Source organism: Sparus aurata, chromosome 20, assembly GCF_900880675.1.
Source record: "Sparus aurata chromosome 20, fSpaAur1.1, whole genome shotgun sequence".
NCBI classification, from domain to species: Eukaryota; Metazoa; Chordata; class Actinopteri; order Spariformes; family Sparidae; genus Sparus; species Sparus aurata.
The window spans coordinates 10,858,349-10,870,925 of record NC_044206.1 but is presented as its reverse complement, the minus strand read 5'-3'; the positions used below and the strand labels follow the sequence as shown (position 1 = coordinate 10,870,925).

Sequence of the window (12,577 nt, the reverse complement as noted above, 5' to 3'; positions counted from 1 at the left end):
TATATGTATATATTCATCTTGCAGCCTGCTTATACAGACCAATTAGTTCTCTTTAACAATTCTTCTAAAAAATATGCTTATGTGTATATGTAATGTGTGTCACTTCCCTGAAACAGTAAACGTGTAATCTCCTAAAATCAAAGTTTATTCTTGTGATCTGAAAATGGGCCCAATATTATTCAGATAAACAAGATGCTGTTATTTGGAAGGAAGGAAAACATCCGCTCAGTGTGCATCTTCAACAACAAGTAGAAAAATTACACTACACAAAATGACTTCTTAATTTATTGAAAGTTAGCGTAGTTGTTTACAAACCACAATAGTTTTGACATAATGACATCTTATTTTAAAACTATCACTGATCATCAAACGAACCTGGGGTAAACTGTTCTGTGCATGTCAGTTTTTAAATTAATTTGAGACACTGTCATGATGTGGTCAATCAAAAAAAAAAACATGAACAAGTTGGAATTTGAAAACAAATCAATATGTCCAGTTAACAAAACCCTACGAGTATGTACAAAGCAAGACAGAAAATAAAGTACATGTACAGTAAAAATCTGGATTTACATGTAATTACAAGAGAAAATTACAATTTTTATAGGTTAAATAAAATAAAATAAAAACTTAGTGAGAGAGCTTTTTATTTTTTTCTTATTTTACAATGCAATTATTGCATTACAACGATCCTGTCATGATACCCTGCAACGCTGACAGGTTTTAGTGTGGTGGAACAGTCTCTGCCAGTCTACTGCATCAGTCCAAGAAGAAAATGTTGTTGAATTGAGTTGCACAAAGCCTCTTGACTTCCTCTATAGGGGAGAAAAGAGAAAAGGGCATTAAGGTTGAAGTACTGATGACTGACAGAGATTTAGTCTTTGCCAATTGGTGGAGACTTACCGTTTACTTCGATCAGATTGGCGTTCTTCTGATTCAGGATCACGTACAGCTCTCTCTGGTCTGACTTCTTACCAACTACCCAGTAATCTGTCATAGCTTTCACGATGATTTCTTCATCTTCATCCACCCTGGGAGACAAATATAAAGTCAAGTGAAGGAAACTGTAACACATTTACAGCAGGTTCTTTGTATCTGAGGGGAACTGTGCTTCCAAGATGATGTATTTAGCTACTCAAAGACCTCACATATAACAAAAAAGTCCTATAATTCAATATTTCTCAAGGGCTGAGTTAGAAGTGAATGCATTGCTCCCTAAAACACAACAGAAATCCACCAGAAATTACCTACATTTAAATATATAAATTGCACAGATAACAGTATTTATGTTTTAAGTATGCTGACAAGGAACAAACATCTGTACAACATCTTGGCAAAAAGAGGAACTGATATTGATAAAAGCGTAAAAGCCATGAATGTCGATGCCATTTCATGTCCCACAGTCTGGAAACAGGACTTTCACATGACTACAGTCTCATGACTGCATCTAAACTGAGTGAGTTTACAAAATTCCCGCAGACATCACATTATCTATGAAAATGACACAGTTGGTTCAACAAATCATGTCAGGCAGAGTTGGGAGAGGGAGAATTGGATGAAAATCCCTGGTGACGCTAAATTTCTCCAGGAAACTCAGTGTAGCTCCACTTAATCATTGATGTGGAGGGATTTTTGTAATACATTTTTGATTTGGTTGTTTAAAACCCCTCAGCAGAAATCGAACAAATTAGATGGGACCCAGTATTGACGCTGCAAGGAATGTGTATCAGCACGCCCACATATTCTACAAGTTCAGCCTTTTTGGGAGAGAGAGGAATGCTCAGTATCAAGGATACTTGGCTTTGCTATTGATGTGTCGTTTTTCTCATCGTACACAAGAGTTATTCCTGAAGGTTTGTGTTAAAGGATATCGACCTGCTACGGCTGGGAGCAATAAGGCCTGAAAATAATGTGATATATTTAGGAAAAACTCTTGACCAAATGTGTGGAGGCCTTTGAGATAAACACGGGCTACAGCCTTTCCCTGCCTTACCTGGCGAAGTCACAGTTGATGTCTCCCAGGATCTTCATGAGGTCGGGGTGGACAGAGGTGAGGCAAACACTGGCAGTCTTCCTCATGTGGATGGTGCTCTTCTCCGCCAGGTTCATGTGGTTGAAGTAGATGAACTTAAACTGCGGCTCCTTCTCAGGCCTGAATGGACACAAAATGTTAAAGCTGTGTGACCCCCTGCTTGTGAAAAACAAGGCCCAGTCTATGATGTGCGTCTTTTTGAAAGGGGCTTCTTCATTTTCAAGGTGACACCGTTTGGTTGTTAGAAGTGCTGCCCTCAGCTTTTATTTTGAGCCGATATGGAGGGAAGACATATCTTGCTAATTTGTTTTACCACTATAGCCCTTGTTTACATCAGTAGGAGATTAACGATGTCCAGTCAAAGAGTTCAGGTGTCTCTGTGGCAAGCCATTCAGTAAACACACATTATTAATTGATGATACAGGAGGGCCAAATCACTTTGGATGATAACATCCACCAAAAAGCCACTTGTGCATTTTAATTAAGCCCAATCCATTGTCCACCCATGTTGAGGTCAACTGAGGATACAGTTATTACCACAGCTTACCTGACAACAGCACTGTAATAGCATCTCTGGAAGAGCGCGTGTAGGTATTCAAACAGGCCGTACAACTGATTTTATCTGTGCTTCGTCTAATTATTTACAGTTCCAACAGGCCAAATCAGGACACACGCCTGAACGCCAACTGACGAATTTGGAACGCCATCATTTATTCAGTGGATTCTTCACTTGGGTGATTAAAAAAGGAGCCCATCAAATTGCCCGGGCCAGGGAGTCCAGTCTTGGATTACAGGCGCGCACGAATCTGAAGCTAACTGCTGGGGTTAAAGGAGAGCGGGCCAGGATGCCAGTCTTTACAGCTACTCTGCTTGAGTTACCCCTAAGTAGTGCCCTGACGATATCCAGTGGTATTAGAGTCTCATCTGACGCTGGCAGCCTGGCACAGTTAATACAAACTGATGACAACAACATGGCTAATCATGGGACTGCATTTCATTAAAATCATCTTGTGCCCGTATGCAACATTCTCTCTAATTCTGGTAATGTTCTGGAAACAGTTTTTTACTATGCATGATGCAGCACTTACACAAATGACTGATGAACAAATAAGTCTACAGTAGGGCTGCAAGCAACATTTTCTTCTTTGAATGAATGCACTGATAATTTAGTCAAACTGAATAATTTAAAATTGCCCATCACATCCCAAACACCCACGGTGATGTCATCGATTGTTCTGAGTAACGAGTAAACTAGTAAAATGCATAACAAATTGTTTTTAAACAGTAAATAATTGGGCTTTGTTGCCATATATTTCACCTTTACTGCTTAATGAGGGGGAAAGAATTTCATAATGAATATAGGCATGAGTTGTTGCCGTAATTAAATTGTTGGTAGCAAATTTAGAAATATTGCTAATCAAGCTGTCAACTGACCCTGATATCCTGCGGTTAATGGTGAACTGTTCACAGATGTCTGATGCCAACAAAGTGAGCTGAGGGCCCACCAAGCTGTCCAGCTGTTCACAGAAGTCCCTCGTCAGCTCCACAGAGGCTAGAAAAGAGACGGAGGAGACAGACATTATGGGACATCTGAAGACAAAAAGGGACATTTTAGTTTTATATGAACAGTAAAATGGCTAAAATACTAGACAGCACCAAAATAAATTAACCAGGAAATGGGAAATGAAAGTTACTCCTTTTATTTCAGTAGGCAGGTGGGTGACTGGGTGCACACTTACCACTGATCATAAAACACGCTGCAGCGCTCATTGCCTGGAAAAGAGCAGATGGGTGCAGGTTAAGTGCTGAATCAAGGTCACACAGGTTAGAGATTACATTAACGTGATGATAAACATCATGGGCAAACTTCATCATTTTAAAATTCAGCTGTCTAATCCCAAAAAATCCATATCGTTTGGTAGAGCAGTGGAATTTTTCATCCTAAATCTGCTGTTCATAAACAAATCCCCCAGTCACAGATTATGAAAATGAATAACAACTCCCCCCCCTTATTTTAATACATTAAAAAAAAACTCCTTTATGGACAGTCACAATTATAGCAGATCATGATTACTCTACCTTATAAACAATCAGGTGCAGCTCCTCATAGCCATCTTCTGCGCTGACAAATATTTTTGGAAATCTGAATTTGGCCTCAGGGTCTTTAAGATTGGTAGGTCCTGTAAGAAACCTGGAGAAAACAAGAGGAGAGCATGAATATTCCAAAAAGTAAAAACTGCTAGCCTACCTGAGAGACTATTTACAAAACAAAATTAGGATGACTAATATGTCATCACATATTACCATTTGGAACCAAGACTGAAACTGGAACCATTACATTTTTGCGTAAATGAATTTCTTATGGCAACATTATGCAGAAATTGGTATCCTGTGCTATTACCGGGTCTGTAACAAATAGTCAGACATAATGTAGGTGCTAACTCCAAACAAAACTCATTGTGTCAGAACAATATTATGGGTTAAAAACTTGTATATTGAAGTTTCCAGGCATGTAACGCTGTGATCCTCTTACCGATGTTACATAGTGCAGAAACAAGTGATACTGGCTAAGACAGAGACACTATTCACCCAACATGATTTTAAAGCTGTTATTTTAACATAATGTTAAAAGTGACATAATTTTGCTTTAAATAATCAAAAAATGATCATTTTTGCCAACTAATTTTTTGGTCATTCGATTAATTGACAATTCTGCTCTATATTCATTCAAAGGGGATCCTGTACATCTACAGCAAAAGCATTGGAAGTGAGGATTTGTCTGGTTTTTTTTTTTATGCCGTCATGAGACCATATTTAAGTGTTGCTCATGGGGGAAGGTTTGGCCTGATGGTGGCACTAGATGTAAGGTCAGCGGGTTACCAAAACGGGTATGAATCATCATCTTTCCTGAATATTTGTACCAAATACACAGCAACACAGCCAGTGGTTGTCAAGATATCTTGGACAAAAGTGTTGAAAAGACTGAACCAAACCATTTCATACTGATGATAAAAGAACTAAAAGATGAATTCCTCTTCACCACTTACCCCTTTATGACAGATCCAATATGAACAAAGGATTCACTGTTATACTGTTTATACACGTGACTCCAAGGATGCCACATATTATAAACGCTGAGCACTGAGGCCTGTCTTTGTGTTACATGTGTTTCTCCCACTCTCTCCAAGTGCATCTGTAGCCTATTTTACTTCAACCTAGTTCTAACAATTTTGCTGTCCTTCATTTAATATTCTTTATATTCTCGAGTGACATCCAATCTGAGCTTATACTTATAGGTCACCAGGAGTCAGCCTTGGGCTGCTTCAGCAGCTCTACTTCACCTTCAGGGACAAATGACTTGATGCAGCGTTCACACACAAGTTTTTTCCAGACGGAAAACGCTTGAGTAAACTGTCTCTGGTTACATATGTACACCGAAACTGAATAGAAAGTAGATTTTATTTTCTTTCCCTGAGGCGTGCAGTGAAACTCTACCCTCTGCTCTCTTATTTAAATACAAAGTGCTAGCCAAGGGAGTTGCCTCCTTAAATAATTTGGTTGACTGCAAGCAAAGCTCATTACTGTCAGTGGGTCGAGACCACACAACGCTGGTGCAGACACATGCACTAGGATGTAAACAGTATGCCTCGATGTTTAATGCTGGACAACTTGTACATTCAAGACACATTATTCCACTGACAGACACCTCAAGAAAATGCCACTCTTGCTTTTATGGGACCCTCTGTAGAGAAACACAGATAAAGATACAGATACATGTGATCGGGGACTTACCTCCCATAGTGCAAGAGATTCCCTGCGACCTCTGGCCTCAGAGGAGAGTCCCTGCCAGCCAGCTAAGAGGAGAAACGACTGGGTTAGTGAAAAAATGTTCAACAAAGCTTTGCAAGCAATATTCTCAGCTCGTATTCAGGACAGCTGTCTTGTAATTTCTGACTGACGAGGCTTCATTTGTGCCAAAATGATGTCACTGGAAACCACTGCATGTATTAATTTTTTCTTACACGGCCATCTTAGCACTAATAGTGTGTGCTCCAAATAATAAGCTCCTCCCTGATGAAGAAGAATGTTTATAAGTCAGACAGTATGAGGTCCCATTTGTGCCACTGCCTGTTACCCGAACATGTGGCAACACATTTGTCTTTGAACTGTACTCGCTATGACATAATCATCTCCTGTCGTTTATCACCTGACATTTGTCTGTCAGCTTTACTTTGTCTGTCTGTCAGCTTTACTTTGTCTCGTTCCTTCCTCATCTGGAGGTGCCGCCTGACTGTGACCTCTGACTTGTTATGAATCTGTTCTGATGTAATGTTCACCCTGTCATTCGAATGTATTATAAATGTGCTTGTGTTTGCCTTGTCATTTCTTCTTAACCAATCTTATTGCAGTTGCACTTGGACTGGAATTTAACATCAAATAATGCTATCTTTGTTCAAATCCAATTAGCTACTTAGCTAAATAGACTTAAAGAAGTGGACAAAATAGCTGGCTTGCCTGCAGATATATTGATGTTTATTAAAATAATAGTAATAGTGTACAAAATAATAATATTTACTCTACTAATCTCTACTCTCTAATTGTTACGTCACATCATTACGACATGCAAAACAGTCAACTGACACTGACAGGAGTGCAACAAGACAACAGAAGCGCAGTTCAAATTGTTGGCTCAAATGAATACCCATACTGTCTGGATCATTAAACATAAAAAAATAAAAGCATCAGCTCACATTACATTCTTCATATTCATGCAGGAGCAGTATCGGGAGCACACACTATCAGTGCTAAGATGGTGCTGTCATCATAAACTAGAATTACCATCTCAGGGTTTGTTTACACTCTGCAACTATATCTGTCCAGAACACACAATATACTGTATGTAGTTAAGACTTTGAATGAAAGGTATTAAGTGTATTTTCTGGCAAAATAGAAGTTCTCACTTTAATGACATGTATGATTACAGTGAATAATTTCCAGTGAATCCACCTGAAGCTGACTTTCTGCAAAACCAATGAATTTGTGGTGTATTCATTCTGCATGTCTATATACTGATTGAGTGAAAGAAAAACAGATTACTTGTATGCGCACATGTGCTTGGCGAATAAAGCTGATTCTGTAGAAGCTAAACACTTTTTTTTTAATGTGGATGCTTCACACACATTTTCAATCCGACAGCAAGGCGGATCAATACAATCACCACCGGTTTATCTTAACCCCATGTGCACTCCCACCTCCTCACCTCAGGTTCGGAGTGCCTGGGGAACAGCGAAGTGGTCAGGTACTTGTAGAGGATCCTCATGTCGTCTTGTTCCAGTCCGCTCCTGTAGATAAAACGGCAAGGACAAAATTATAACCTTTACAAGGCACCCTGCCAAAAACCAAATAATGTGTGGCTGCTGACTATTTCCAGTGTGCTTCCAGTTGAATTTGCATCATGGGCGAGGCATTTTGTTTATTGATTAAAACTGTGCTGCTATGAAGAGCAATGCTATCTAACTTAGACAATAATTAAACAGCTCTTCTGTTTGTCTGTTGACAGTTGACAATGAAGGATCACAATGCTCTCGAGTAATTTCATTAGAAATCACGTAATCCTCCGTGCTTACACACCGTGCCACTGTTGGGAGAGAAAGTGAAATTTCAGTGAGCATGTAAACCACAAAGAGGATTACGGGACCCACCTCTGTTTACCAAGGATAGAGATAGTTTGCCATTAAGTTCCACCCTACAAATCATCCTTACTAACTTTGTTTTGTGTGAAGGTGTTTCCTAGCAACTTCTGTCTGCTAGCAAAACAACATGGCTAAACACTGCTGTGTACTCGTGGCAGGCACTACCAATGAGTTCAAGAACCCAGAACTAATTTTTTGTAAGCTAAGACAAAAGTGGATCCATGCAAAAGCATTAGCGGTAAAAAAAATAGGAAAAGTGGGGGATCCATACACTCAGGATGTTACAAGTTTTGATTTGTAAAGAGCTCTGCAAGATGCCTAAGTAAGTTTGATTTTGTTGGTAAAAGTGTCATTTCTTCAGGTGTTGTGTTCAAGAGGGCTCCAAAATTTAATATCATTATCAATAGCTGGGGGGAATAAAAAACACAATTTAAAAAAAAGGTTTTACAAGTCTGTACCAGATGAGCTGGTCGTTATACAGGAAGGCTGTGTATTTGATCAGACTGAGGCTCTCCTCCACTCTGTTGACGAACGACTGGATCTTAAGGTAGGTCATCTTGTCCAGTGGGAAGAAGCTGATGCCTCCAAACACGTCCAGCAGGTCGCAGGATTGAAGATGGAGAGTCTGCAGATACTGAAACCCCCAGAATAGACACACACACACACACACACACACACACACAAAGAAATAACAGGAGACAGCCCAGAGACACAGGAGAAGGGAAGGTGAAAGGGGTTAGTTTACCTGCCTACAAGTGCTTGCTTACAGAGCAATAAAGACAGAGGAATAAGAAACTCTGACTGATGCAGTGTGGAGACGCTTGCATCATCCTGACATTCAACCTCTGACAGGCACACCACCGCCATCTCTCTCTTTGTCCCAGTCTTTGGGTTACATGGAGGAGAGGGAAGCCCGTGTTAACTTAAGAAGGGTATTCCCTAATTAGAAATGAATCTTTTATACTTGTGCATATGGGTTTATCGTTCCAGCAAGCTGACTGTGGCATGAAGTGGAGACAGTTAGTAAAGACAGAAACACTGTATGTATCATCTCTGGGGGCGAGATCTTGATTTTCAGGGTCTAGTGACTTTTTAGTAAAACATCTATGTGCACATTGTCAGGCTATAATCAATCATGCTTTCAAAGCCAATTTTTAAAAAGGCATGTAAAGTAAATATAATGGTGTGAACTCGGACCTTGACACAAAGATTTAATGGAGAGCTTTTTACCCTGTAGAAGAACTTCTCAAGCTTCTGAATGAGCAGCTCCACTCCGCCGGCTTCCACCGCTCTGCCAAATGTGCCATTGAAGAGCTAAAGCACAAAAAAATTATCACTGTTACAAAATGATTCTTTTTGTATCATAAAGACCTTAAACTGGTAGTGTAGGGGTATCACTGTATGGCTTTTAGAAGAGGAGGAGTTCTGACAATATCGAAAATACATATAATGGGTAAACACTCACCTTGTACATACTGTAGCACTGCCTCACCACTGCACCATAAACAGTGTCCTACAGAGGCAAAAGGGTATGGTGAGCTCAAGTTAAAACTGACAAGATTTAGTTAAAGGAATACAGATGTTGCGCATCACTCAGCACTCACAAGTATTTCCTCTTCCTGATATTCTACCGTGGGAGGTTTACCATCTTTGTTTGGTTTCTCAATCATTGGGTTTCGAACCACCTGAGGAAAGAATTTGAAATACAAACAGCAGGATTAGACAAGGAAAGCCTAAGAACATCCAAAAGAAATTCAACAAGGTCTAGACAAACAAGAGATGTACACGTAAGCTTTTAAAATACCATGACTATCCAGAAATTGTCCTCGGGCTCGAAGAAAAACTGCCGGTTCTTCTGTGTGTGCAGGGACTTGGCTGGTTTTGTTGGACAGAACGTCCTGGAAGACAGAAGACATAAGACATGACCGTGATAAGAAAGATGTTCAGTCCTGTCCTTTCTGCTTTCACAGATAATGGATATTTATCAGTGTTTATATCAACACTTATTGCAACATTTCCCTGTTCTGTTATACTTCCAGTTCAAAGACAGGACACCCTCCTTCTTGTTTGCTTTAACACAGCTTGTAGAACTGCGCCACGTAACTCATATTGGACACTTATAAATGAATGCCAAGCCTACAGCACTGAACTCTTTACCTGGTGAACTGTACAATGGCTTCACAAAGGCCAACATTTCGAATCTTCTCATTCTTCTCCACATCACTTGGGTGGTAAAACAAAATCTTCTTCTCTTCCTAAAGAAAACCAAAAACATTAAATTAGCACTGCAATTACACGTTTGGCAAGTTTTCCTAATAACCAGAGTTAAAAAGAAAACAGCTGATCAAACTGTTAACTATGTGTTTATCTGGAATCAACCTCACCTCTCCTTCCCGGGGTCCAAATGTCGGGTTGTAAATGAAAAAACTGAGCAGAGATGGTGTGTACTGTTTCTCTTGCATTCCTGAGGCCATCCTGGGACTGTAACAGACACAGAGAGAAAGATGAAGAAACACAAACCAGATAAAAAAGACCTTTTAGATTTCTTTTATCAATGTCAGCCTTGCATCATCACGAACATGTATGCTTTACCTGATCATAAGCATTAGCGTAACTTGTGTCTGGATTTCCTTTGTTCCAAAGGCAGTTTGGTTAGCATGCCGTGTGCCTGCAGAATGAGGACAAGCACATCACCAACTGTAGCATGACAGATCTAGAGAGAATCATTAAGCTCTAACTGGAGGGTTAAACATGCACAAACAAACACACTGAGGACGGCTGATAGCTGATGTTTATTAGGGCAAAGTTGGATCTATACTTGGGATGCACTGATCTGATATGCTGGATCAGTATGTTCTATAACAGGTGGGATACACTAATCTGATTCTTTATTCAATTATATATTATGTTCTTGTTTATATGCTTGTTTGCACTAAACATTTGGAATAATTTTGATTGTTTACTTTGAATCTTATTTGTGTGAGCTGTGATTCAATTTGCAAGACTTTGTGACTTAATTTTGATGTTTATATCTTCAGGAAAAGGACTCACACACACTGACCACTTCTGATTAAGTTTCTTGACAACAACATTTCGGTACTTAGACCTTCTTCAGATTATGAGGGAGATTTTGTTGGCCTTCGCTCTTCTCCTACGTACCTGTCGACCCTGAGGTGTGCAAAAGCTGCACTCTGTAAATGTTTATATCTTAAATTGTAATTTGTGTTAATTTTGAAGATTTTTACAAAGTTACCACACGTTTATTTAATATTTTGATTGAAAAATAACAACTCAGTGAATATATAGCTATGTATTTATTTGTTACATTTTGTTTTACAAGGTAAAGAGACCAATGTTTAAGTCAAGCCTGCTTTACATGTAAAAGAATGACCACAATCCACACAGCGAGACATACAGCTTATGATTTAAACACTGGTATCAGGTCGCTACTCTGTATATTCAAATTCAGGTATTGGAACTGGATCAGAACTGAAAAAAAAAACAAAAAAATGTGGATTGTACATCCCTACCAAATACTTACCTTATTCTGTGGATCAGGTATTGCCAATGACATGACCGACCCACAGCTGCTTTGTCAATGTCAAGATTTACGGCAGTTGCATTTATTTATTCATGGCAGGCCACTGACATAGCTTTAAGTGCCAAAGCAATCCCTGGTCTTAAGTTATTACATCACAAAAATAGTACACAAATTAGTTCCATGCAGCAAGGTACAGACATATCAGAATTTGGAAAAATGGTAAATGTGTTGTTTACAGTACAGGCCTGGTTGTGGCACTGGAATCGGTGTACCCCTACTTCATACAGTGGTGTGTTTTATAATTCTTCCTTTTAATAGTTTATTATCATTCTGGAATATAATCCCATTGAAGGTGCTCAAAATTAAACAAAAGCACACAACTAATATCTACACATATTTACCCGCTTATTTGGTGTACTGATCCTTATCAGTGTTTCATATACACTCACTGATACAGCAGAAAGTGGTGGACAAATGATCAGTATATAGAACTTCGAATTCATCAATGCAATAACACATGAGCAATATTTTCATGTCATGGTGGACCAACAACAAACCACAGTGCCAGGTAGCATCCCCGTGACGTTCAGGTTTAATGAGGCTATAAATGTTTTAATTTGGACGTCAACAGCCGTTGAAAAATTCAGTAAGAAGATCGATCTGTTTGTTTTTATACTTCAGTACTATCAGAGGTATGTTTGCTCCAGGCATGGTGTCGCTACCACTGTGTACAGGATAATGTACATTTCGCTACGTTGTCTGCTGTCGTTAAGCCGGTGAAGTCTGTGCAAACTGGGCTAAAACCCCTGAGAGAAACCACAACACACAAGCTAATTGAGCTGGTTTGTTTTGTTTTTTTTCGCAAATTATGACTTTGTGAGTTGAGCACACAGGGTGCCGTCCGTGGCTCTTTGACTCAACATGTACAACTTCTTCATATTAACTGTTACCGAGCACATCAACAAGCCGACGGTGAGCCAGATCCAGCAGCCACTAGCTTGCTAGCTCGCTCTGCTAGCGGTAGAGTTGTGTTTGGAGAGATTCAGGCGGAGAAAAACAGAGTTAGACGACGGCAACACTCACCTTACAAAGCATACACCCAACACGGGCAGGTACTTGTGGCTGTAGGTTGCGTAAACAAAAATAAAAAATGAGGAAATGAGATCAATGAGAGGAGATGCCGCATTATACTTCACATTCTTAACTTCCTGTATTTGACAGCGCGGCGTCACGAGTTCAACTGCTCGGGCACAATCGATGTCAAGCCAAATTAAGGTTCCTAGTCCAAGGGCTCAAGAACTGCTGTGTAGAATA

General features: G+C 39.6%; 1 protein-coding gene across 1 annotated transcript; it reads right to left on the bottom strand.

Annotated features, from left to right (window-relative positions):
- Positions 1–267: 267 nt before the first annotated feature.
- On the bottom strand, positions 268–12,517 carry ccz1 (CCZ1 vacuolar protein trafficking and biogenesis associated). The gene is made up of 17 exons (XM_030400291.1): positions 12,347–12,517; positions 10,315–10,390; positions 10,107–10,203; positions 9,880–9,977; positions 9,527–9,620; positions 9,327–9,407; positions 9,188–9,235; positions 8,953–9,036; positions 8,181–8,356; positions 7,290–7,371; positions 5,822–5,883; positions 4,109–4,220; positions 3,769–3,802; positions 3,464–3,581; positions 1,991–2,149; positions 901–1,028; positions 268–812 (listed from the first exon to the last, which is right to left on the bottom strand). Exons 2-17 carry the CDS (start codon positions 10,326–10,328, stop codon positions 757–759), a joined length of 1,443 nt encoding a protein of 480 aa, XP_030256151.1. The 5' UTR covers positions 10,329–10,390; positions 12,347–12,517; the 3' UTR covers positions 268–756.
- Positions 12,518–12,577: the final 60 nt, after the last annotated feature.